The sequence below is a fragment of the Syngnathus scovelli genome, chromosome 4 (assembly GCF_024217435.2).
Source record: "Syngnathus scovelli strain Florida chromosome 4, RoL_Ssco_1.2, whole genome shotgun sequence".
NCBI lineage: Eukaryota > Metazoa > Chordata > Actinopteri > Syngnathiformes > Syngnathidae > Syngnathus > Syngnathus scovelli.
Window position 1 is genome coordinate 18,766,742 of NC_090850.1, and position 24,849 is coordinate 18,791,590.

At 42.8% G+C, this 24,849-nt stretch overlaps 4 protein-coding genes across 5 annotated transcripts; 3 read left to right on the forward strand and 1 right to left on the reverse strand.

Annotated features, from left to right (window-relative positions):
* The first annotated feature begins 5,242 nt into the window (after nt 1-5,242).
* chrnb4 (cholinergic receptor, nicotinic, beta 4 (neuronal)) lies at nt 5,243-10,504 on the forward strand. The gene is given in 7 exon segments (XM_049718492.2): nt 5,243-5,317; nt 5,319-5,460; nt 7,101-7,246; nt 7,322-7,366; nt 7,515-7,624; nt 7,845-8,871; nt 9,084-10,504. Coding segments are annotated over 7 exon segments (1,713 nt in total). The 3' UTR covers nt 9,252-10,504.
* A 717-nt stretch (nt 10,505-11,221) lies between these two features.
* chrna3 (cholinergic receptor, nicotinic, alpha 3) lies at nt 11,222-15,361 on the forward strand. Its single transcript, XM_049718469.2, has 6 exons — nt 11,222-11,319; nt 11,781-11,920; nt 12,502-12,546; nt 13,622-13,731; nt 13,818-14,961; nt 15,233-15,361. The coding sequence occupies exons 1-6, from the start codon at nt 11,256-11,258 to the stop codon at nt 15,359-15,361; spliced, it is 1,632 nt and encodes a 543-aa protein (XP_049574426.1). The 5' UTR covers nt 11,222-11,255.
* Nucleotides 15,362-16,135: 774 nt separating this feature from the next.
* chrna5 (cholinergic receptor, nicotinic, alpha 5) lies at nt 16,136-22,078 on the reverse strand. Of its 2 annotated transcripts, none has more exons than XM_049718482.2 (8): nt 21,086-22,078; nt 20,859-20,995; nt 19,644-19,795; nt 19,518-19,562; nt 19,056-19,165; nt 18,501-18,678; nt 17,647-18,339; nt 16,136-16,948 (listed from the first exon to the last, which is right to left on the reverse strand). In XM_049718482.2, the coding sequence occupies exons 2-8, from the start codon at nt 20,950-20,952 to the stop codon at nt 16,790-16,792; spliced, it is 1,431 nt and encodes a 476-aa protein (XP_049574439.1). In that variant the 5' UTR covers nt 20,953-20,995; nt 21,086-22,078; the 3' UTR covers nt 16,136-16,789. The 2 variants fall into 2 exon arrangements, with proteins under 2 accessions (XP_049574439.1, XP_068506454.1); XM_068650353.1 differs by having other exon boundaries at nt 16,790-16,948; nt 20,859-20,983; nt 21,084-22,078.
* Nucleotides 22,065-24,368, forward strand: LOC125967405 (UDP-glucuronosyltransferase 2C1). The gene is made up of 2 exons (XM_049718470.1): nt 22,065-22,198; nt 22,530-24,368. Exon 2 carries the CDS (start codon nt 22,530-22,532, stop codon nt 24,111-24,113), a length of 1,584 nt encoding a protein of 527 aa, XP_049574427.1. The 5' UTR covers nt 22,065-22,198; the 3' UTR covers nt 24,114-24,368.
* Nucleotides 24,369-24,849: the final 481 nt, after the last annotated feature.

The window sequence follows — 24,849 nt, forward strand, 5'->3', positions numbered from 1 at the left end:
TACCACTGAACAAAATTTACTTCTGGCTTTGTTTGGCATTGGTAGAGGTCTGCGCCCTACTGTGTTACATTCTAGTCAAACTACATTTTACCATTGTTAAATGAAACAAATGTAATGGCCAAATATGGTATAGACATGTCAGTGGTAAAAGATGCATCTGACATGCACTCCGTCACGTCCAGGCTCTTATGTACGCACTAATAAAGAAACAGATTGCTTTTGTCCCCTCTGATTTATCCTTCTCCTCTGTCCCCTGCATCAGCGCCAGGCAAAAAATTAATTAAAAGCCCTATTCGTCACCTCATTCCATCTCGGCAAATCACTGCCTGCCATTCATAACCTTTACGATTTCACCACAGATGATGGCTGACGTGTCGGGAAGTCCACGGCTTGCTATGAAATAGCACACAAATACAAATGTTATTAACATAAATGTTAACGTGTTACATTTTGTAAACTTTTTACAAATATTTGTATATCTTCTCCTTAATAGGATTAAATTATTGAGGGTGTATATTTGTATAAAACGAAATTTGCACTTTTATCTGTATCTGCACCAATTTTCAACGGGAGGCTTGATAGGCCTACATGTAATAAAATCTAGTGTCTCAGTCGTGGACATGCACTCCAGTCAAAGTCAAGTACTACACTGCGAAAACTTGGCGAAATGTCAAGTCATCAAGTTTTGTGGCCGGAACATTTATAACTCAAGTCGTCAAGTTGTGCTCGCCACTATAGGCGCTTAGCTTCGGATGGCTAAATGTCAATCCCTCACTCGTCCGTGCTGCTGATTCACCAGCACTTTGTCAAGTGGTGACAGCACTGTTCCGATTGTCTCAAGGCACACACACATGGAAAATGCCATTTTCTTAAAGTAAACAGATAATATACATTTAAAACATGACTATGATCTTTTTTTGCATGTTATTTTACAGTATATTGAAAATTTACAGAGTAATTCTGCTTAAAAAAAAAAAAACTCCCCTGTCAATGGTCGATGCGTCTTAGTCAGATTAAGTGCTTCTCCAATGAGTGTGTGGAGGGCCATTAGGGGCGAAGGCCGAGTAAATGTCACCTTGAGTTGTGGTGGAATCAGCATGGAGTGTCTCTCGGCTCTATTTAAATCGTCACTTGCGCACATAATTGCACCCATGTCTCGGGGTGTGTGTGTGTGTGTGTGTGTGTGTATGTGTGTGTGATATGCGACAGAAACATGCTGCTTGGCTGTTGAAGCTTAACTAGTCGCTTTCCTGTTTGTAATGGAGTCAATACAGAGAGTCTACTTGTATTGAGGTATTCAAGTTGAGGAAAAAACATTTTGTACAATTGTGCTCTCTTGCTAATCATGGTAAATGTACCTCATCATGGCTTTTACGAATAAAGTAATAGTCGCTGGAAAAACTCACCTATTTATCAGATGATGGCAACAGTGATTATATCATGGCTAAAAACTAGCTTGCTAACAATAATAACAAATCATGACAAAAACTTCTGTACTACTACTAGAACTCTGTGCTATCGAATTTGCTATTTGCAATATACACAGTTTAATTTGTAAAAAAATCAAAATTAAAATGAATTTAAATTAGCAATTGAATTGTGAAGCAACCAAGCAGGATCAGGAAGCTTCTTGGCATGTTGTGTTATTTGAACCAGACAGCGGTAATCAGCCAGCAGGGCAACTTGTCTCACTTGTGTCACTAATGAAAAGTCTCCGGAGAAGACAGATTAGCCAATTAATAGGCACGGAGTTGGCGTGTCACTTGAAGGCAGGAAAAACACGAGCGGTCATATTACACGAGAAGAAGACAGATGATTTGAAAGCACTCAACATGACCTCCTAAATTCAATCTGCGGTTTCCTTACAGTCTATAGATAAGGAGAGGAAGGCTTACATTACTTCCTAGACATAAAGCACATCATGCAATTATGACATAACGTCGAGAATAAAAGTTGATCAAAATCGGATTGGAGCTACTGAGACGCGATTACATGCAGAGCTCTGCGGAAAAACAGGAGCTGTCGGTGACGTCAGTGCTGATCAGATTTGAGTATGACGGAGTGTGACCCTCCGGAGGTTGTGCGGATCCAATCAATGCTTATCGGTGTTGTGCATGTAAATAAGCCGCCTGGATGTGTTGTGTTTCAAGAGGATGATTTGTGCAAGAGTGTGACTTGATCTCATCGTGCACGATGCGGTCCCGTTGAGAGAGAGAGGTTTGCAAGCGGTCCACGCACAGGTAGAGCCAAATTGGATATGTCACTGCTCCCCACAATCCAGATGGTGAGTTGCTTCCCCTTGAGAGCTTTATTTTGTCTTTCTTCTTACCCCCTCTGTTGTGAAGTCAGCCACTGGTGTAAAATGTTCATCACCCACACACTGCTTCCCAGCAGCACAGCCACCATATGTCTGCAACTTTTCTCATTCTGCTCTTCACTCTTGCAAAGTCCCCCAAGGACGAGGTTAGGTTCAAGAGAAGCCTGCTTTGTTAGCTCACTCACATTGTTTTTGTGGTTGGTAAAGGAAGAGTCTTAAATCACCAAAAGAACCTTAGAAAATCCCGATAATCAAATTTAATCAAAGGGATCATCATGTGTGTGTTCAGCTCGATCAGTCGTAAATGTAATAAATAAAAGCGCAATAGACGATGGATGGATGGAAATATTAAAATATTACATTTTCAGCCAAATCGGCACGGTATGGGAAAGTTAGCTAGCCCTCTTTTGTCCTAACACTTTATGTCCTGGGATGAGGTCATGTGTGTGTCTCCAACGATCTAACGAAAGCTTTTAAAAATTGGAAATGTTAATGACACGTAACAGACAAAAAGCAACATAACATTATGTAGTAATATGACGCTAGTTCAAGGTATGCTAGCTCAAGTTTTCAGGAAGCGCCTTAATGGCTGTGTATGGACCAACCTACATTAACACGTCGACAGCATAGTCATAGTAGACCAGCTTTGATTAACGTGACATGGGTCCTTTTAGCTAATTGTTAGAAGTCTGGGCTTTTTTTCCGCCATTGTCAGCCAGCCCCCCCCACCCCATCCCCCCTTCTATCCCTCCGGCCCTGTAAACCGTTTTGGCATTAGGGGAGTGATGCGCTCATTTACGGGACTCTCACAGCAGCCTCATGTTGCCTCCAGCCACAACAAAGTAAATACACTGTGCTTCGAATGCAATTATGGATCCAGTTGACTTGGTTAAGTCGCATGAGCAACAACAGATCCCTCGGAACTCGGAGGCTCCACAAGATAACCTTCATCCGATTACATCGGCTCAGCGTGGTCCATTTATCCATTACAAGCAGACTTATGAAAAATACATGATTTTGCATGGAGAGAAAGATGTTCTCTGCCTATTTGCTTTATGTTGACGTTTTTATTATTGTTTAAATCGTATGCCCTGCTCTGATTTGTATGAAAGCTTTATGTAACATTAAATAGTTCTCTTCCTACCAAGGCTAAATATTTTGTTGAATTCTTCTTCACCTACACCTCCACTCCTAAAGTACTTCGAGTAATAAAAGCTGCCCTTCAAATCTTTAGTCAGAAAAACACCAATGGACACCAAACACAAATATTTTCAGTCAGCCAAAATATTCCACATTAGGTTATGTCACAGTCTTTTTCAGACCAAGCAATCATTTTGGATACATTAGACCTTCTGTATCTGGCAGATAAGTCTCAGCAGGCCCGTGAACTCGACCTTTCTTCAATCATTCAACATAAGTTTGAGCAAAACTTAACTTAACTCTAAAACATAAAAGGAACATACTCCACAGAGTAAAGCGGTGGAGTACCAGAAACATTTCAGGGCTTGAACAATTAATTTAAAGGCTTCATTGAACTTAACATAATTTTGCAATGACAGGAGATATAACCAATCATAAAGCATAAAGACAACAAGCAAAAGCTGAAATTCAACTCTCGACAGCCTCGCATTGCAATCGGAAAGGGTAACGCCTCCGTGTCACGTGTATTCAGAATTCCGAGTGACTCAATCTGTTGAATTTACACTCACATGACAGTTAAGAACGTTACTTACAAAATGCCTGTCAAGCTATCAAATCTTTATAACGGTGACAAATAGGCCTAAATTATATTTCCATGATTTTCTATGCGGTAAAAATAGGTTGCAAATCATGAATCAATCAGACAAGCAATCGACAGGATCAGTCGATAATTTCGCATGAGGGCGAGGTTGCAGGGAGCTGGAGCCCATGCAGCACTCCAGGTAATGAACTGTCGGTGTGATATATGTACGTTGGTGTGTGTGTGTGTGTGTGAGTGGGGGGTGGGGGTGGGGGGGGGGTAGTGGTGCAAGACGGCAATGCGATGGCAGCACTTCTGTGATTTCTCTTCCATCACACTTACTCGGAGCGCACATACTGTACATGCTGAAAGGCACAGCTCCTCAACAATTGAGACAAGGAACACTTGGACTCAATGTCCCATCATCTCCCCCGAGACGTGATCAAACTCCTAAGCCGTGCTTTGTCTGGTCCCCCACACCTGAAACCTAGTTTGTCATGGGGGAACCCTGCTGGGTTTATGAAGCTCCAGAGAACTAGAGAGGCAAATAATAGCAAACTCAAACAACATCATCTCACCATTAATTAAACACCACCTATCCTCAAATAAAATTGATAGAATTTGAAGTAAAATTAAAGAAAAATGTTAAAAAAAAATACAATAAGTTACAAAAATATGATATAAAAATAATTCAATCGTATTTAAAACCCCTGGAATAGAATTGGCGCTGAAGACTTACGATTGCACATCAGTCTTTTTTTTTAATAGGACCCAAAGTTGTTAAAATAAGTTTACAGCACCAAACATACATAAAAATAAATAACGGGTGCTTGGCCTTCTGTGGGTGGGGAGGGGTGTACATAAAACCAAAGCAATTGTGTGGAAAGATTTGACTAAAATATCTTTAAAAGTATTTCTGTCAAAATTTGGTGTTTAAAACATACGCACATTGCCTCATTGAATATAGAGTGGAAGGATGCAAGAAAGACTTTGTTAACAGAACCGACACAAGACATGAGCGCTCCAGCCTAAAAAGAAACTGGGCAGGTCTTGGGCGCTCACTAGCCGCCTGAGACGCCTCAAGAGCGGACACGTCACTTTTCCTGCTGGATGGACGGACGGACGAACCACCAAAGTACGCACCACGAATCTTTCTTTTTTTTTGGTGTTTTTTTAATTTTTAATTTTTACTAAGTTATATCACAATGGAGCGTCTTGTGACACTTTTTGGGCCGACGGTTTTGTCTACAGACAAGCGCTCCATGCTGCTGGATCCTTATCGGGGTGCGCCGCTGGCGGCTTGTCCGGCCAGAGGAGCGACGCTCTGAGACTTCGCAAGCTCACTGGTCCCGATGACTACATGGTACCGTTAAAATGACGACTAATCTCGTTATTGTCGCGTGTATCTTCACTTTAATACACGGTAAGTCCTATTCAGCTCATTAGTACTTTATACATAGGCAACTGTAATAGCTATTTAAAAAATAAATTATTTTCTGTCGTACTGTGTCCCAAGACTTTTGCACACTATGGTTCATGCAAATGTGGACCTTAAGTGTGTTCTGATGCTGTGTTACGACCTTTATTGATCAGGGCACATGTATTTCATGAGGAAAAAAAAAATCTAAAGGCACCAAAATTTCGCTGTCATAATAGATGAACAATATAAGATGTTATTTGTAGAACATGAATATTGTTTATACTTAAATAAAACGGGGGATTTTTTTCTCAAATCCAGCATAGCAGAAGTCATTATTTAAATTATGTATTCATTTCAGGTTTATTGGGGTGGATTTTGATCTTATTAACATAGCTTGGTAATTACGCAAATTACACCGTGACATGTATTATTAGAATTTAGTGTGTTGTCCAGTCAACAATGTGCTCTCCCAATCCGTCTTAGTTTAACAATGGGAGGGGCACTTGTCGAATACCAAAATGACTTTTTTTTTATAATTATTAACTTTACTTTGGGCCTTATCCATGAATTAAAACTAAGCAACTCAAAGAAGCTCAAGTAAAAATTTGACAGTCGCCTTATATCTCCTAAACTCCATTTTTTTCAGTGCACATGAATAAAAACACGCCAACCAAGCACACAGCGGGTGAAATAGCAAGTTCACTTGGGTTTTGCCTGTTGTCATGTTTGATTGTGATCCCCTGAGGTCTTGACAACATGCCATCTGCTAACTGAAGCAGCAGGGGTACGAGTCATGGTGGGCATCCCAGCCAGAACACAGAAGGCTCAGATGTGCTAGCATGTATGGCACCATTAGACGGGCGGTGTTTGGCTTGCTAATGACTTACAGTGTGTTCTCAACAACAACAACAACAACAACAACAACATCAAAGCCATTACAAAGTTTGGAAGCGAAACAACATTGTGATCATTGATGCGTCAAGTCATATTTTCTCTCTAAAAGGTCACACTTGATGACTTTCAAGTTCTCCATGGTAGCAATTCAACATGAACAGGACTCTCCAATTATAGAGTTTGTTATTGAGTTAACTGATGGGAAATGGGGTTCATTTATGAAGCACCTTCGGATGCAACACAAACACTCAACATTTTTTTTTTTTGCATAATATTTACATGGATGAAAAGTAACCATACTTCATTTTGTTTTGCTAATACAATAACCCACCACATATTTATGGTTCTATTCTCAAATCCTCCATTTGTATCTTTTCACAGAAAAACCCACCTATTTGCGTTTTTTTTTTCCTTTCTGAAACATTCTAAGATGCCACAAAAGCGGTGTCAAAATTAGAATGTAGTATAATTATTGATCTCAAGGAATTCTGTTGAAGTGATACATCTCAACTGAGAGACTTGCTATGTATGGGGGGGCGGAGCTAAATTTAGCCAGGCTTATTACAGGTTTAACTAAACTATGTAACTTGATATATAATGATTGCAATAATTATTTGTGTGAAAAACAATTATTTTTCATAAATAGAAAATAAATCACATGACAAACACTAACTTTTTTTGTTCTCTAACGATGTGCTATTTTTTGGAATACGTGTACTGTTAGTCATGAAAGCAAATTGTCGGTCTAGGGTGTGGCGGTGCCGACTCAGAGGAGCGCCTCATTAACTGGCTGCTAGGCGAGCACCGCTACAATCCGCTCATCCGCCCCGCGGTCAACCGGACCGAAAGGGTAACCGTGAAGCTGCAGGTGTCTCTGGCGCAGCTCATCAGCGTAGTACGTATTAGTTCAAGCTATGTAAAAACGTAGAAATCATTTTTGACTCCATTGTTAATTCTTTGTTAATTCTAGAATGAAAGGGAGCAGATCATGACCACCAATGTCTGGCTTACTCAGGTAAATATGAACAATCTTGAACTCAAATTAATCCGTATGCATTCTTAACATTTCAAACGGAGCCTACAGCTTCGACACGATAATATTATTTACCGATAAAGATGGACGCCAATCGGAAAGTCCGACTTACTCTTCTTTTTGCATTCAGCACTGGGTAGACTACAGGTTATCGTGGGACCCCGCCAAGTACGAAGGAATCGACAAGCTGCGCATTCCCTCCAGACACGTCTGGCTGCCTGATATCGTCCTCTATAACAAGTTAGTAGCAATTCCACGAACCATGGTATCCGTTATTTTCACAATTTATCTCATACCAGTTTATAGACAATTGAGAAACGTCTTGGTTCTCGTTAACGTGAATTTCTAGGAGGAAAGGACAGGACGAGATCTATTGGGATTGAGCCAATGCACAATATCCCTTCGAGATTCATTTTTCAGCCAGTTCCTTATCAAGGTGCTAATGTCTGTCTTCCCGTAGTGCCGACGGGACGTACGAGGTGACAGTCTTCACCAACGTCATTGTGCTCTCCAACGGCAGCATTAACTGGCTCCCGCCCGCCATCTACAAGAGCGCCTGCAAGATCGAGGTCAAGCATTTCCCCTTCGACCAGCAAAACTGCACCCTTAAGTTCCGCTCATGGACCTACGACCACACCGAGATCGACCTGATGTTGAAAACGGAGGTGGCCAGCATGGATGACTTCACGCCCAGCGGCGAGTGGGACATCCTGGCGCTGCCAGGTCGGCGGACGGTCAACCCGCTGGATGCCACCTATGTGGACGTCACGTATGACTTCATCATCAAGAGGAAGCCACTTTTCTACACAATCAACCTGATCATTCCGTGTGTGCTGATTACCTCTCTAGCCATCCTGGTCTTCTACCTTCCCTCAGACTGCGGCGAGAAGATGACCCTGTGCATTTCCGTCTTGTTAGCCCTCACCGTCTTCCTGCTCCTGATCTCCAAGATCGTCCCCCCGACATCTCTGGATGTGCCGCTGATCGGCAAGTACCTGATGTTCACCATGGTGCTGGTGACCTTCTCCATCATCACCAGCGTATGCGTGCTCAACGTCCACCACCGTTCCCCCAGCACCCACACCATGCCCCCCTGGGTCAAGCTCATCTTTCTGGTCAAACTGCCGAGCTTGCTGTTCATGAGACGCCCTCACAATAACGCTGCCCTTCATAGGCTGCGAAAACAGAGATCGAGGAGGACAGTTCTGGGCTTGGGTTGCCCCGTCACATCCCAAACTGGTTTTCCCAAGACGACTTCAGCCTTACTGCCTTCAGACTCCGCCTTCTCAACACTAGGACATAAAAGTGCCCCCACTCTGGGCCTTAGCCACCCCAACAGAGGCGAGTTGTGGTCTACGGATTGCATTCCTGGTTCTTTGGACCTCCATCTTAGAACCAATTCAAACTTAGCTACAGACGTCCAAGAGGCGGTGAATGGGGTGCGTTTTGTAGCGGACCACATGATGGCGGAAGATGACGATCAAAGTGTACGTATCATGCTTGAAATATCCGACCTGAGTCGTTCCTGACAAATCAATACCACAGTTAGAGGGATCCTGTGAGGAACTTCGAAAATCAACTAAGTATGGGCGGGAATTGGGGCGGAAGGGACAATAGTGGGGCAACCAGTTTGAAATCCAACAGGCAATTTAGACATTAACCACTCACCCCTTAGATGCATTCCCGTTTGTGCTTGCAGGTGGTCGAAGACTGGAAGTACGTGGCCATGGTGGTGGATCGCATGTTCCTGTGGATCTTCGTGATTGTGTGCGTGGTGGGCACGCTGGGCTTGTTCCTCCAGCCCCTCTTCCAGAGTCAGGTGTCTCACCAACATCAGCAGCCCACCTCTGAGATGCCTCGCATTTGATTGGTGTGGGTTTTTTACCATCTTTGTTCGGGAAGAAGACGTCGCAAGTCTGCGGGACAACAGGAATTAAGGATTAAACTCGCGTGATTGGCTTTTTCTTTGGCATTTTTTGCGACGCTAGAGAAGAAAATGCCTGAATGAGTGTTGTTAAAAGAAGAACACCCCACTGGTGCCTTGAGTTCCGAGTTTTATCTCATTTTGTGACCATGTTTGTAAAGCAAATCATCCATAGGCCAAATCATTTTCCTCCATTTAAATGAATGGAATTGCCATTAATTGGTTCCAGCCCCACAATGTGATTTCTCTGGTGTGCGCAATTGTTCACTATCTGCCAAATTGCTTCTTGTTGTGAAGTGATTTAAATTGAGTTTGTAGTCACCATTTAGCGCTTGTATCTAGAATTTTTCTTCCGAGCAAAAAAATCAGTCGGGTCACTCATAAATCAAGGCACCGTTGTATAAAGTACATTGGAAGTTATGCGAAGCAAGCGGACTCATTCTCACTCAGATCATTACTTTTACATTTTTACAGACACTGGTTAACTAAAAAAGATTTACAGTAATTATATTATTTAATTATATTGTAATTTAATGTTATTATAAATAAAGGCCTACCCCTAATAAAAAACTTTCCTTTTAAATACACTTTGGCTTTATATATGTATCATCAGTATCTCAATAAATGTGCTATTGGCTCCAACAAATAAACAAATACACACCTCAAGACAATCTTTCTATATCAGACTCAACTACGGTATAGCTTCAAAAGATGACCCAAATTAATCGATAAAATCGATTTATCGCAGATCAGGATTTTATTTCAACACTATCACTATACTAGTCTGGTACTTCAAATAGAACGAACACACACACACACTAGATTCACCGCTCATTAAATGGTGCTGAGTGTGCTCATTACGAGATTCTGCAGACTGTCGCCCATTTCGCCAACGCTTCATCACGAGATTGCAATTAACTAACCCCACCTTCTTTTTTTGTCCAAATGGACTTTAATGACATTTTTTTTGTTGTTTTTAAAAATAACTGCAGATCACGGTTGTTCCATCGGAAGGGATGCATCGTTAATATGCATTGGTGTCATTAGCTACTAGGGTGAGATACATTTTATTATACGCTTTACTAGACCGTGACTTTTCAATCTGTTTGTTGTTGTTGTTGTAAATATCGTCTGTGTGATGGATAGGATGTACACAATTAGCCACCACATAGACAACGCCAAAACAAACCTCACAAAGCATTTTTATGATGGAGCAATATTTTCTCACGGGTCCGGTGTCAGCGCTGGAGTTCCCATATGGCACCTCCTCATTTCATGTCGGCGAAGGCCTCTAAATTTATCGAACGGAGAGCTCGTTCGTCTCACTGAAGGACATCATGGAAAATCATTCTGGCAGGAGGAAAAGTGGAGCGTTTATTCAGGGGGAAAAAAGATGCTGAGAAGCACAATGACAGGCATATTTCTAAAATGAATCCTCACAAAACTGACAGAGAAACTTTACTCACGTTGTCCTTATCTGTTTTAATCGCCACTTAGTGTTGTTTGCTATTTAGTTGCTAAGTGAACTTTTTAAATAGGTGTAATCTTATATGTCTTATAATTCTGCATTCTTACAACTGTTACTATTAATCCAAATAATAATAATAAATAAAATCTCATATTTTAAGATTTTACCAGATTTTTGCTGTGGTTTTAATAAGGCCTGCAACTGAAGTGCTCAATACCTTCAACTGAATTTTAAGAAAATGAATGCAAAGTCATACACTTTAAAAGTCATACTTACCCCGAGAAATAGAGGACAGGTTGTAAAAGGAACCTATGGCTTTGTGTCACATCAGCTTCTCATAGGTTGCCGTAGCAATCAAGCTTCTGTCAGAGGCTGGCTCAGCCTTCCCTCCCTCCCTCTCCTTCCTTCTCTGCATCCTTTCACTCTTCCTCTTGACTTTCTCCGAGCGTGGATCCAGCCTTCGTCCAGCATCCAGGAAAATGAAAGGCAATTTTTGCCTCTTTTTTGCGTCCACCTGTTCTGTCTTTTGGTTGCATCTTCAGGGTAAGTCAGAATGTTCCTGTTCTGTGACTTAACATAGAGGGATTTACTGGAAACACAGTTTAGTTTGTTTTAACCCTGCAACATAGGCAACTATAATGGTTATTACAATTTTTGTCATCCCCAGAAAAAGTGTAAAACAAAATAAATGATTATATAAATTACATTATTATTAAAGTAGTAGTTTTGTTTCTTTGTCTGTTTTGTACACCCACCACAAAATTGTATGCTTTTTACATTTATTTTTATACAAATGCTTTTTACAACCTAAATGAGCATTCTGAAATTGCATTTCTTTATTTTACAAAAATGTCAAATCATGTTTTATTTGATTAATGATTATGATTGATGATGATCGATGATGATACGTATATATTTACTTTTTAATATAGTTTGTGTCTTTTTATTTGATACTTTTTGTATCTCGGTCTGTCTGTGGCCATCCATCTGTCCTGTGACCTCAGGAGGTGCATGTTCAGAGGGTGAACACAAGCTCTTCTCCGTCATCTTCTCCAAGTACAACCAGTTTATTCGACCGGTGGAGAACGTGTCTGAGCCAGTCATTGTGCAGTTTGAGGTCTCCATGTCGCAGCTGGTCAAAGTGGTGAGTAGGAATTGCATCCGATGAGAAACAGTGCAAGTTGGCAGCTTGACAATTTTGGGTTTGGCTGAAATTCATATTGATCAGAGAGTGGCGGCAGATGACTGGAAGGGCACCGTTGTAAATGGGACGCTACGAATTGTTAATCTACTCACATAATTGCTCGATTTTGAATTTACTGTTAATATCAATAAAAGAGATGACTGAAGAGTGCAACGAGGCGAGCAACTGGACTCTTCTTGTTTGTTGAATATTTTTTTTTTCCTGGACATTCAAAAATGACTTGGGCAATTATGCTATTAAGCTAAAGAAATGTTTTAAAATTCTCTGTACCAGTAAACTGCCTGCCATGGAAAGTCAAAGCCAGGAAACTGAATATGTATTTTTAGGTACCTTTTTTTTAAGTTTATTGAGAATTTAAAAAATTCACAACTTAGTTTAATGCACCTGCTCAGCCCAGAATGCAAGGAGCACACAAGCATCATGTGGGGGGCACTATGCCGAGACAACATTGTTTCTGTTTTTGCAGCTAAAATATTCCAGCATGTCTTGTTCTAAAATCCTTTCTGCTGCTCCCTTCTCAGGATGAAGTCAACCAGATCATGGAGACAAACCTGTGGCTAAGACACGTAAGTTCACTATCCCAATTGGACCAAAGGGTGCCCAGTATGGAGCCATTCCTCTGTCATGGGGCATGACGAAAACAATCTTGAATTATTTATGGAGATGAGGAGAAAATGTCTTATAGTCCAGGTTCTTAAAACCAGATAGGCATCACAACTTGGGCTCAGATAAACAGAGGAAATGGATGCATTGGATTTTAAATGAAGGGTGACAGTTGTTGTTTAAGTGCATTGGTGTCTTTGCTAATTATTTGACATAAATCAAGAGATCAGGACAAACCTACAAGTCATACGAATTGGACCACAAATTTGGAAAAATACATCTCTGAAGTTGCTTAAGACCTCAGTTCAGTGAACGAATGACTAATTCAGTTTTTTTGTGGTATAAATTACAATTCTTATCCAGTTTCCTATCATTGTTCGTATTTGCATTTGCACTATACGGCATTATTTTCTAAAAGTTTTTGATCCTGCTCTTATTGGATTGAGTGTACCTAATGAAGAGTCCCATATAGTACCTCGGGTCTATCAGTTTTAAACATGACGTATTTTACTCCTTTGTTTTTGTGCAGACACTTTCATTCATACTAAAAGGGAGGTGACAAGAACCCCCCCCAAACATTTAATCAAGTGCAAGTTTTAGAGCACCCGCTGTCTGCCTCTCTATTGTGCCTTTAAGACTCTTGCGAGGACTGCCAACAGCAAAAAGGGCCGTTAAGCACATTTTACTTTCAGCGCTAACTGAATAACTTGTCTCTTCTTTTTATTGTTTCTATAGGGAGTGGGAGGAGGCGTTTAAAATCAAAGCGTGTGAATGATGTTATGTTTCATCTTCGGTTATATGGTGCAATTTATGTGCTCTTTTTGTATTAACTTTTATCTTGCGCCAGGCACTAAAATCTTTATGTTTCTATCGACCACTGAGCCACCGAATGGTTTTGATTTGTCACCTGCTCGGTAGGTAAATTTACATGAAAATGAGTTTCGCGGCAGAAGAATCCTGATATTATCTGTGTTGTTTTATTTCTATTATTGTTCCGTTTTTTTTTTAAACTTAAATATTTTACTGGTAATGTTTTAGATCTGGAATGACTACAAACTCAAATGGAATCCAAGAGATTTCGGTGGTGTCGAGTTCATACGTGTGCCGTCCAACCGGATATGGAAGCCTGATATCGTGCTCTACAATAAGTGAGTCTTTTGTTTTTTATTTTTAAGCAAAATAAATAAATAAACTCACCTCAGAGAACACCTTCGTCGTCCGTTTCTCCCCACAGTGCAGTCGGTGACTTCCAGGTGGATGACAAGACGAAAGCTCTGCTTCGGTACAACGGCGAGGTCACATGGATCCCTCCCGCTATCTTCAAGAGCTCGTGCAAGATTGACGTCACCTACTTCCCCTTTGACTACCAGAACTGCACCATGAAGTTTGGCTCGTGGACTTACGACAAGGCCAAGATCGACCTGGTGCTGATCGGCTCCACCATCAACCTCAAGGACTTCTGGGAGAGCGGCGAGTGGATGATCATCGACGCCCCCGGCTACAAGCACGACATCAAGTACAACTGCTGTGAGGAGATCTACACGGACATCACCTACTCGCTTTACATCCGCCGTCTGCCGCTCTTCTACACCATCAACATGATCATCCCCTGCCTGCTCATCTCCTTCCTCACCGTGCTCGTCTTCTACCTGCCGTCCGACTGCGGCGAGAAGGTCACGCTTTGCATCTCTGTGCTGCTCTCCCTCACTGTCTTCCTCCTGGTCATCACCGAGACCATCCCCTCCACATCGTTGGTCATTCCGCTGATCGGCGAATATCTCCTTTTTACCATGATTTTCGTCACCCTTTCCATCGTCATCACCGTCTTCGTGCTGAACGTCCACTACCGCACGCCCAAAACGCACACCATGCCGCGGTGGGTGCGGGGCGTCTTCCTGGGCCTGCTTCCCAAAGTCATGTTCATGACCCGACCGGAGAGAGACCCGGAGAAGACGAACGAGAGCGTCCAGATGATCCGTCCCAGACCGTGCGGCGCTCACAACTCGGGGTCTCAACACAAAACACAGGTTCTGGCCTCCGGGGTGGTGTCCAGCTTGATTAACCGGCAGAAGCCCCCGAATGACACGGAGCTTTCCGATCTCAACAACTTGAACGCAAACGAGCTAGCCAAAAGCGCCGGGTCGGGCTCGTTGTGCTGCGAGGAACGCTGCTGGCACCAGAGGTCCGGGAAGCTGCCAACGGACTCCGGAGGAGGCAGCGGCTTGAGCTGCCTAGGGGTCCTTAGCGGAGGCTCCAGCTCGGAGTCTTTGGATGCGGGAGTATTGACCCTTCTGCCGTTCTCCCCCGAGATCAGGGAGGCCATTGAGAGCGTCAAGTATATCGCAGAGAACATGAGAATGCAAAATGAGGCCAAGGAGGTGAGAGATCGCAAACACGTTTTGAGCATTTTCCCTCTCTTGGTTGATTTCACAAACCAAGATGTTCTTACCTGAGCTAACAGTTAGCTTAGCTTCTTCCATTACTGTTTATTTTATTTCCTTCACTATAGAGATGCTTTTCATAGTGTTGCCTCTCACAGGTCAGCCTTGATACGCTGCTAGACATAGAGATTTGCGATTGTGAAAATATGAATAGCTGTCATTTCAAGTATACCAAACACCTACTTGTTTATTGTCGCACATATCACAGGTTCAGGATGATTGGAAATACGTCGCCATGGTGATCGACCGCATCTTCCTGTGGGTTTTTGTCCTGGTGTGCATCTTGGGGACCGCCGGCCTTTTCCTCCAGCCTCTTCTACTCGGGGAAGACATATGAATACATATTATCATTTTTTTAAATGCACAGCCTTTTTAGGATATTTCAAAAGACAGAACACAAACGTACCGACGTCAGATGAAAACCATAAGGCCTTGAAATTGGTCTTCAGAGCATGAAACAAGAAATGGGTGGCAACCTGAACACATTATGATCAAAGAGCGGCATCATCTGTTTAATTGAGGTACTGCAACAAATTGCCTGCAGCAGTGAAAGATTTTATTGTGGCATTTTGTGCAAACTCTTATGCCTTTATATACCGCCATAAAATCACCTGTAAATACAGATTTCTTTTTTTTTTTTTTTAAATGTCGGATCTTATTTTGCACATTATTTGGCTTGCTCCCCTTTAAAAAAAAATTACTCAACAGGGAGCAAAAAGGAGATGTCCAAATTGTAGCAAACATACCAGGGCAGCTGGTACGACTCGGTCCTCAGGTGAGCTGTACCTTTGTGCTTCGTGCTCTATCCAGAAGAGGCAGCTGTCAAATGACAGAATGGGCTGATTGTTCACAAACGTCCCTATAGCGACATCAGGATGACTCTGTGTCCTCCAGAACTCAGGACAAACTCTTCCAGGTGGTCATGTAGAGGCTTGGGCAGGTTTACACTGGAAGTCCCTCATGAAGTTAGGCTTGTGGGGCATGGAAACTCAAAGGCAAAAAAAATCTGCATGAGGTCTGTCGCTCACAACACATAGGGCGCTAGAAAGAAATGTGAGTTTCCATGCACGGCCATCTTTACCCTGAAGAAGTAAACAACAGGAGCTCGGTCAAGTGTGCGACATGTTTCACTTTTATTTACAAGAATCACATTCTTAACATACCTAGCTATAATATTGTAACCTTCAAGTGTGAATTACTGAGTGGATACATGCACTTTTTGTCTCTCTTCTGGAATGCATCATGCAAACGTAACAAAATTTCCCATTACAGATAAATCCAGGATGGCCACCCCAATCTAAAGTGTAATTGTCAATTATGTGAAATCAACACATTTTCCAGAAAGACATAAGGAAATGTCTACTGATATACTTTGGTTTCTTGTTTTATATTTAATATTACAAATGATTTCATGTGCAGAAAATAACACTGCAGTTAACACTTTCAGTTCCACAGCAATTTGTTTTAATGTGTAACAAATAAATAAAGTTATAAAGTGTAAATGTATTGTAAACAAAACAGCTGGTTAGAAATTGGCATTTGGTATGAAAAGCATAATTGACGCAGCTATTGTGGCTAGTGGCTGCGGAGTGGCCATTAAATTTTCTGACCCCCTGGCGGCGCCCCTGGTAATTACATGTTTTTTTATTTCCACTTCACGTTTTTTTTCTACTTTTAAAAATATACAGTAGTAGTTAGTAGTCTGGAAATGTGTTGCAAAACATAATCAAATCTAGATGTGCCTCACCTTCATGTTCCTCAACCTTCAGAGGACACCTCCAATATGTTTGGGAACGATAATGCTGGCCCATTTGTAGATAACCGGGATGAAGAGGAGAGCTGAACCTAGGACGGACACCAGCAGGAACGCCCAGAGAAAGATTCGATCCAGAACCTGGGCAACAAACTTCCAGTCCTGTACCACCTAGAGAACCCGCCCCCCCAAAAAGACATAAAAGACAGTTATGCAACACGTTGCCAGGCAAAACTGAAGGGTGGTTTGACGTTGCTGTGTTACAAGTTGCAACACCTAAGTTTGCGCAGGGAAAAAAAAAAAGACAATAAAGAGCATGGGTGAGGTTGTGAGGACACTACATTCCTCGTTTGCATGAGTGCTTGTTTGACTTTGATAAAGATAATGTTTGATTGGGGTGGCCATCCTGGATAATTGCCCCCCCCCCCCTCCCATCTCATATCTAGTATTGTCAATCTTGTGTTTCACAGAACAAGAACCGTTAGTTGAGCTCCATTATGGAGATGTTCTTCAAAGGGTTTTGGCATCAACTTTGGCTGGACGGGGTCTGCATGCAAATGGCAGTAGGCATTCATACAAACTGCTGTTTATCTGGATCAGGGAGAAATGCATCCAAATCGTCGAGAGTAACGGGGGGCTTGTATCATAGCAAGCTCCAGTTCTTATGCCAGGCAAGGGTGAAATTTGTACATGACCTTTGCATGTACATAATCTTCTTAATACCGGATGGCAGTACCAGATCCAAACCATTTCTACATTTTTTATTTTTTTTTTTGCCAAGTATCTATGCCTGGCTTTGTGGTCGTACTGTAATTTGTAAATTTCTTTTAATATCTTGCAATCTTTCACTATGCAAATAACAGACTCACCTCTCTGACCTCATTTTCTTTGACCACATGCATGGTTATGTAGCGGATGGAATCCAACGCAGCTTGGATGTTGAGTCTGGTGTGGGAGAGGCCGTGCTCAGCGGGATAGTCCTTCATCATCCCCAATCCCGGCACCCGTCCCGTCGGTGCCGCTCCCGCCGTGCCGTAGCGGTCCACGTGGCTGCGCATGCACAGCAGCTTGGGGAGCCGATGCAGGAAGACCCTGCGCACCCACGGCGCCATGCCGTGATGCGTGGATGATGAGCGATGGTGCACGTTAATGGCGAAGACGGTGATAACGATGGAGAGCGTGACGAAGATCATGGTGAAGACCAGATACTCGCCGATGAGAGGGATGGCCTTGGACGAGGAGGGGATGATCTCCTCGATGACCAGAAGGAAGACGGTGAGAGACACCAGCACCGAGGTGCAGAGGGAGATCTTTTCGCCGCAATTGGACGGCAGGTAGAAGACGAGGATTGTGAGGAACGATAGGCCGATGCAGGGAATGATGAGGAAGAGCGTGTAGAAGAGTGGCAGCCGGCGGATGATGAAGAAGTACGTGATGGTGGGATAGGAGACGCCGGCGTCCACTCTTAGACCGCGGCTGCCTGTGGCCGTCACAATTTCCCACTCGCCGTTGTCAAAATAGTCCTGCCTGTCTACGTGGAAGTCCTCCAGAATGATGTCGACCTGCCAAAGAAAAATCGCATGGACTTCACACAATTACTGTATATGCCGGATAGCACCTATTAAAAATAAATAATCTCTAGGACAGTTTTTTGGAGGGGGATCAGAGAATTTAGGCAAGAAAATTACTTGCATTTTTTTGTCTTTTTTCCAGATTTGTCTACCTGGGAGCCATCGTAAGTCCACGAGCCAAATTTCATGGAGCAGTTCTGCAGGTCAAATGGGAAGAAGGTGACGTCGATGGTGCAGGCAGATTTGTAGTTGGCAGGCGGCGTCCACAATATGGTCCCGTCGTATTTGACTACCGCCTTGGTGACTGTGCCCTCGAAACGACCGTCTGAACTGTCGGGGAAAGCGACATGAAGTAAGATCTAACAAAACATAACATTCTCATTTGGAGCCATTGTTTCCGCGTGCTCACATTCGTACATCATTTATGAGGCTCAGAGTGGAAGCTGTTAAGACCACATTTTATTATTCCAAAACAGATTAGAATTAAATCGTCCGGGCATCGCGGACAATTCTGACCTGAATTATCTTCAATAAAAAAAGCAATAAATAGATTTGGCAGGGGAGCTAAAAATTTAATTGTGCTGAGAATTTGGACGCAAAATGTTGATTTATTCCGTCGATTAAGGATGTAGACTGACAAGTGCAGCAAATACATTCTGGATACATCCTGCATGTATTATGTAAGTTCGATCCATCACGTTACATACTTATCATAAAGCACGACGTCTGGGAGCCAGAGCCTGTCAGAGGGCACTCGTATAGTGGTGATGCCCTGATAGTCATCGGGGTCCCATCTTAGCTTCATGTCAGTCCACTCCTGCATGACAAGCAACCCCAAGTTGACTTTAACTTGGATGATAAAATTGCATTAAAAACATCAATCCATTGACGGTAAACGAGACACAGGTTATAAAAAAACATTTTAAAAGAGATACGATGATATACAAAACAATTCATCACACTGGAGGAGGCATTTGTGGGGATTGTTCAATTGATGTGAGACACAGAAGACCATGAATGAAGCTGACAAGAGTGGAGTGGAGATGAGGAGGAAGGCAGTGAGCGCAGAAGCTGGCAAAGTGCCAAGAGGGCTCATCCTGATGGGAACTGTCAAGGAGATGCCACCGGTCATCAAGATGGATTGCTTGGTTGGGGATTGCTCAACTTGCCTGTTTCATCCACACGTTGGTGGTCATCAGTTGGTTCTTCTCATCCTGATTGGTGAAAACACAGTAGATCCTTTATTGTGTTCCGATTGTTACCTAATTTAAAAAGAAATTCGTCTTGAACCGCACCACATCGACGAGCTGGGAGATGGCCAGTCCAAACTTGACGTAAATGGTCTGGTTTAGATATTCCACCGGGCGGACCCATTTCTGGTAGTTCCCAAAGAGGTACTTGAAGAGCTTGTCTTCAGCTTTTGCATAGGAGGAAAGCTTAGGAACACCTGAGAGTGATAAGAACCGCAGAACTTTTCATCACTCTAGAAACGTCTATCTGACTCGGAACTTCTGTTCTTTTGAAATAAAATGTGATTCATGTGGCCTGGGAGGAAGCGCGCTGCCCCTGCCGAGTGTATTAAAACACATTAGAGCTATCAATCCCACACGGAATGACGCCTTTTGTCTTCGGGGCCCGATTTACGGGCAGTGGATCTCGTATTCATTCACTTCTCGTGTCGATGCAGACAAGCAATTCTCTAATTAATGAGACTGTTAACCGCACATTCATCATCTTTTCCAGCCGCCCTTCTTTTAAGGGTCGGTCCGCTTGGCTGAGACTTTCAAATCGATAATGGCGTAGCTGCGAGGATTTGTGGCTCCCTCAGCAAACCAATTAATGGCGACATACTGCTACTATCCGCTTTATTATAAAAAACATTGATCTTCTTGACATTTCATAACACTTAAATGGACCAATCACATGTGTCGGAACATTTCTCCTGCGTTCAGCCAACCAAATGTTTTATGTATGTGCAAATGGAGCAAGTCGGTGTCTTGTATGTAAGGCGAAAAGTGGAAGCGACTAAACGATTCAATCTTATTGATTTTTTCGTGGTAGCAAAGTGATGTGCTGGTTAGCATATTGGGCTCACAGTTTTGGATACATCCATCCAAGCCTCAAATTGTCCATAAATGTGAATGTAAATTTGACTAATTGGTTGTTTATAAGGCGAAGCGACACATTTTGTACTGTATGTCGAGGAGGAGCAAAGTTTAGCCAGCTTTGTTAGTTGGGAATCTTTGTCACGTGTACATTGTATATATATATTTTTTAAAAATAATTCTTCGGGATCATAGTTTGTGGTGTATTTATGATTACCGCAAGCAATTCTAAACATTTTACTGCAAGGGTGTGTATTATTTGCCGTTTTTTCATAATCACGGCAGGGCTCTGTCCCTAACGTGAGTAGTGTGGATCTTCTGCAATATCAGTGGCTTCTCTCTGATACCGCTCAGTCATGTGGAATCCATTTATTGACACGTAAACAGCGTCGGCGGGCAACTTACGCAGCGAGTGGCACAGGTGGCAACAGTGCAGCAGCGGCAACAGCAGCAGCAGCAATGCGAGAGAGGAGGCGGCCGCCCCCTCCGCTCTTAGCATCGTCTCAGAGACGCTCAGGCATCGTTGGTGCGTAAGACAGAAACTGCATTAAAAGGCATCATTGGCTTCATAAAAATACAACAACAGCACAAACAAAGCGTCATGGTAGGAGAAAAGCAGAGTTCATGCATACCTGTCCCTGAGTGGCGTCAGTGAATAGAGAAGCGATGCTCACAGCCTCTCTCCTCTTCCCGCCTCCCCTCCTGCCTCGAGAAAGCACCACCCCCTTAACAACATATACAGTCCCCCTCATCTTCCTTGCAGTTCTTGAGGTCACCTCATCTTCAGCTGCAGTCTGATCACGTTTCTCCCTGTGGAAACACAACTGAACAAAGAGGATTAGAAGCCTCCCCCCCTAATTTAGACTGTGGGCATATTTCCACAAATAAATCAATAGTTGTGGAAATGCAGAAGAGCATTCACAAACATTATTCTGTACTGAGTTTATTTATCAAATATGCTTTGTGCAGAATTAAATACATCTTAAAATGGCTTTCCAAACAGCAAATTATGCCAGAATGTGGGATGTAAATAATCATCATAGTGTTAACCACAAAATGCTCCAAAAAAATTTCATTATCCAAGATATTTACTTTTGTTTGTTTGCCATTTAGAAGGTTTTCTAAGACCTTTGCAATTTAGCAATCTTGTATATTAATTAAAGCAAGTTGAAACATCATAATTGAGTAAATGCCATGTTTATGCTCGTGCGCTTAAATGGTGCTCATGTCGGAAGACTTTGAACTTTAGAATAAGACACATACATTAATTTGTAGTTATTCATTGGGGCTATTTTATCATTCTCGCTACCAATAAACAAAGGTCCTTTTTATTACATAACCTGCAAGCGGCTCATCAAATAGCCGCAGCCCTTTTTATTACACTTATGTAATGTTTGTTGTGAATTTCAAGTAGTGCGGAGACATAGTCCTGTAAAAATAATGCTGAGTTTAAGTACCATTGGAACATGGGCAAAACACGAACTGAAATGCGATAGAAGTGCAAATGGATGAGGTGGGAAGCAGGAGGTGCAACTTAGTAATCGCATAGAGAAAATGTGAATGATTAATTAAGTATAAACCCACACACGCGCGTTTTACTGACTTCCTCTCCTGCGATCTTCGCCCACGCAGCTGAACAAAAACTGTCCTTTCCTATTGTGCCGCAACGCTCGTGAACGTCGCACGCAATCCGAGGGGTGGAAGCGGACCCCGAAGTCTAAACAACACGCCGAGTCGACTTAAAGGTAAAAGCATAACTGCACGTTAAGTATGCAACATGACATGTGTTGAATGACATCAATTTTGGTTCGTTTCAGTGTCTGGAAAAGTTTTGAAGTCTCTCGGATCGAAATTGATAAAGCACTTTAAACTGAACGGCCAAGTTTTTGCTACCGCTCTTGCCTTGTCAGTGGTCGCGGGATTGCTGGAACTGAATCCCAGCTGACTTTGGGCAAAAAGCGGACTAAATCTTGCACTGGTTGACAGTCAGCTGCGGGACACGTAAAAAGACGGACAACCATTGAAAATCACTTTCACGCTGTCACTGAGTAAAGTTGTTTTGGTGTTTGATTCCAGATGAAGCTGACATGTTGCTGCAGCGCCTTGCTGCTCTTTATCTTGCTTCCCGGATCCTGTCAGGGTGGCAACATTTTGGTTTTTCCAATTGAAGGCAGCCACTGGGTGAACATGGACATCCTCATGCAAGAGTTGCACGCGCAAGGGCACAACTTGACCGTCGTACGGCCCAGCAAGACGTGGTACATTAAGGACGGCGCCACCCACTACAACACCATCACCGTCCCCGTGGAAAGGAGCTTGGACCAGAACTTCATCACCGGCTTGATTTACGAAGTCATCGAATACGAAAGAGGCGCGATACCTCTCATGACGTTCCTCCATATGACTGTGGGATTGTTTGGAGATTTTTTGAAAGCTCACGTGATGGTGAGCAATTTCACAACGGCGGTTCTCGACGACCAGGATTTGATGAGGAGATTGAATGACAGCAAGTTTGACCTACTGCTCACTGACCCATGCTGGGGTGGAGGGGCTATTGTGGCCAAATATTTGAACCTCCCTCTGGTGTACAACGTCCGCTGGATAATCGCCACCGAAGGCCACCTCGCCATCGCCCCGTCGCCGTTATCTTACATTCCCATCGTGGGAACTGGTAATACAAACAAAATGACCTTTCTTCAAAGAGTCAAAAATGTGTTTGTGTTTCTGATCGCTTCTACGCAACATCACCTGATCATTAAAAACACGTACCAGAAAGTATGCGACAAATATCTCGGACCTGATAACGACATGCACCATTTGCTTCTTTCTGCTGACCTGTGGCTCATGAGAGTGGACTTTGTCTTTGAGTTCCCGCGTCCCACCATGCCAAACGTCATCTACATGGGGGGCTTCCAGTGTAAACCTGCCAAGCCTCTACCTGACCACCTAGAAGAGTTTGTCCAGAGTTCGGGAGAACATGGATTCATCCTAATGTCGCTGGGGACATTTGTGAGCGAAATCCCCGCGGATTTAGCCGACTACATCGCGGCGACTTTCGCCAAGCTCCCTCAGAAAGTCATTTGGAGGTATAAAGGCGCTACACCATCCACACTTGGCAACAACACTCTCCTGGTGGACTGGATACCGCAGAACGACCTCCTTGGACATCCCAAGATGAAACTCTTTGTGGCTCATGGAGGGACGAACGGCGTCCAGGAGGCAATTTACCACGGAATTCCCGTGGTGGGCATACCCTTGTTTTTCGACCAGCATGACAACCTGCTACGTCTCACAGAGAGAGGTGCGGCTGTGGTGGTCACGTTAGCATTGGTGGACAAAGATGACAACTTCCTGAAGGCCATCCAAGAAGTTCTTGCTAACCCGTCCTACAGGAATAACATGCAGCGGCTCTCCAGGCTACACAAAGATCAGCCCGTCACACCGCTCAACAACGCCCTCTTCTGGATAGAGTTTGTCATGCGGCACAAAGGTGCAGCTCACCTGAGGACTGAGTCCTTCAAACTTCCCTGGTACACCTACTACAATGTCGACGTGTATCTATTCCTGTCTGGAGCTGTGCTGACTCTGCTTTTAATGTTATTCATCATGATCAAATGTTTGTGCTCTGCAATATGTAAGAGGAAAATCAAACAGGAGTAAATAAATCACAATATATGTACGGTGAATTGCTGATTTGTGATTCACTTTTTACGCAATGTGGTAAACTTCTCAAGATGATGCAGCGATAGGCCAGGAGGTACAGATAGTACATTTGAATGTTGTGATGCAAAAAAGCAACATTTAATAAGCTTCATAAACAGTCTCTCAGTTTAATTAAAGTACTAAAAAAAAAACTGCATGTTGTAAACGAAGTTTTATGCAATGTATTAAAGATGATCTTACCTTTTTTGGAAATGTTGTCTTGAATGACTGTTAGCATTTTTGTCGATTCTATGGTCCCTCCAAAAGACTTTGTGCATTCAGTCTGCTTAGTTCTTTCTGTAGTATTTGATTTTGACTCCATTGTTGTCATTCTAACCACTAATCTGCCAGAATCTGTAGCAGGATGATACCTAAGGAAACAACAAAATGAATACGAGCCAAAATACCTACATACTGATCAAATCCATCACATTTTTAAGTATTCAATGTTTTCAGACACATTTTAACACTCTTAATCTGTGATACCAACCAGGGGTGGAGTCCATAAAAAATAAAACAGCTTAGGTTTCAATTGCATTCAATTTATCAGGAAGTCATGTTTCCTTGATAAGGGTTGATTTGACTTCACAAACTAACTTGCATAACGTGAGTTTGAAACACAATGTGGAAGCAAAACATTTGTTTGCATTTTTCATTGTGTTCAATCTATGTTTATCTATTTGTCACACCAGCA

Coding starts and splice junctions, on each gene's coding strand:
- chrna3 (XM_049718469.2), top strand. CDS start 11,256: ATGAAAGGCAATTTTTGCCTCTTTTTTGCGTCCACCTGTTCTGTCTTT. Junction 11,320..11,780: donor CTTTTGGTTGCATCTTCAGG/GTAAGTCAGAAT, acceptor CTGTGACCTCAG/GAGGTGCATGTTCAGAGGGT. Junction 14,962..15,232: donor TGCAAAATGAGGCCAAGGAG/GTGAGAGATCGC, acceptor CACATATCACAG/GTTCAGGATGATTGGAAATA.
- chrna5 (XM_068650353.1), bottom strand. CDS start 21,205: ATGAGGGGGACTGTATATGTTGTTAAGGGGGTGGTGCTTTCTCGAGGC. Junction 20,984..21,083: donor GACGCCACTCAGGGACAGGT/ATGCATGAACTC, acceptor TTTCTGTCTTAC/GCACCAACGATGCCTGAGCG. Junction 18,340..18,500: donor GGACTTACGATGGCTCCCAG/GTAGACAAATCT, acceptor TTTCTTTGGCAG/GTCGACATCATTCTGGAGGA.
- LOC125967405 (XM_049718470.1), top strand. CDS start 22,530: ATGAAGCTGACATGTTGCTGCAGCGCCTTGCTGCTCTTTATCTTGCTT.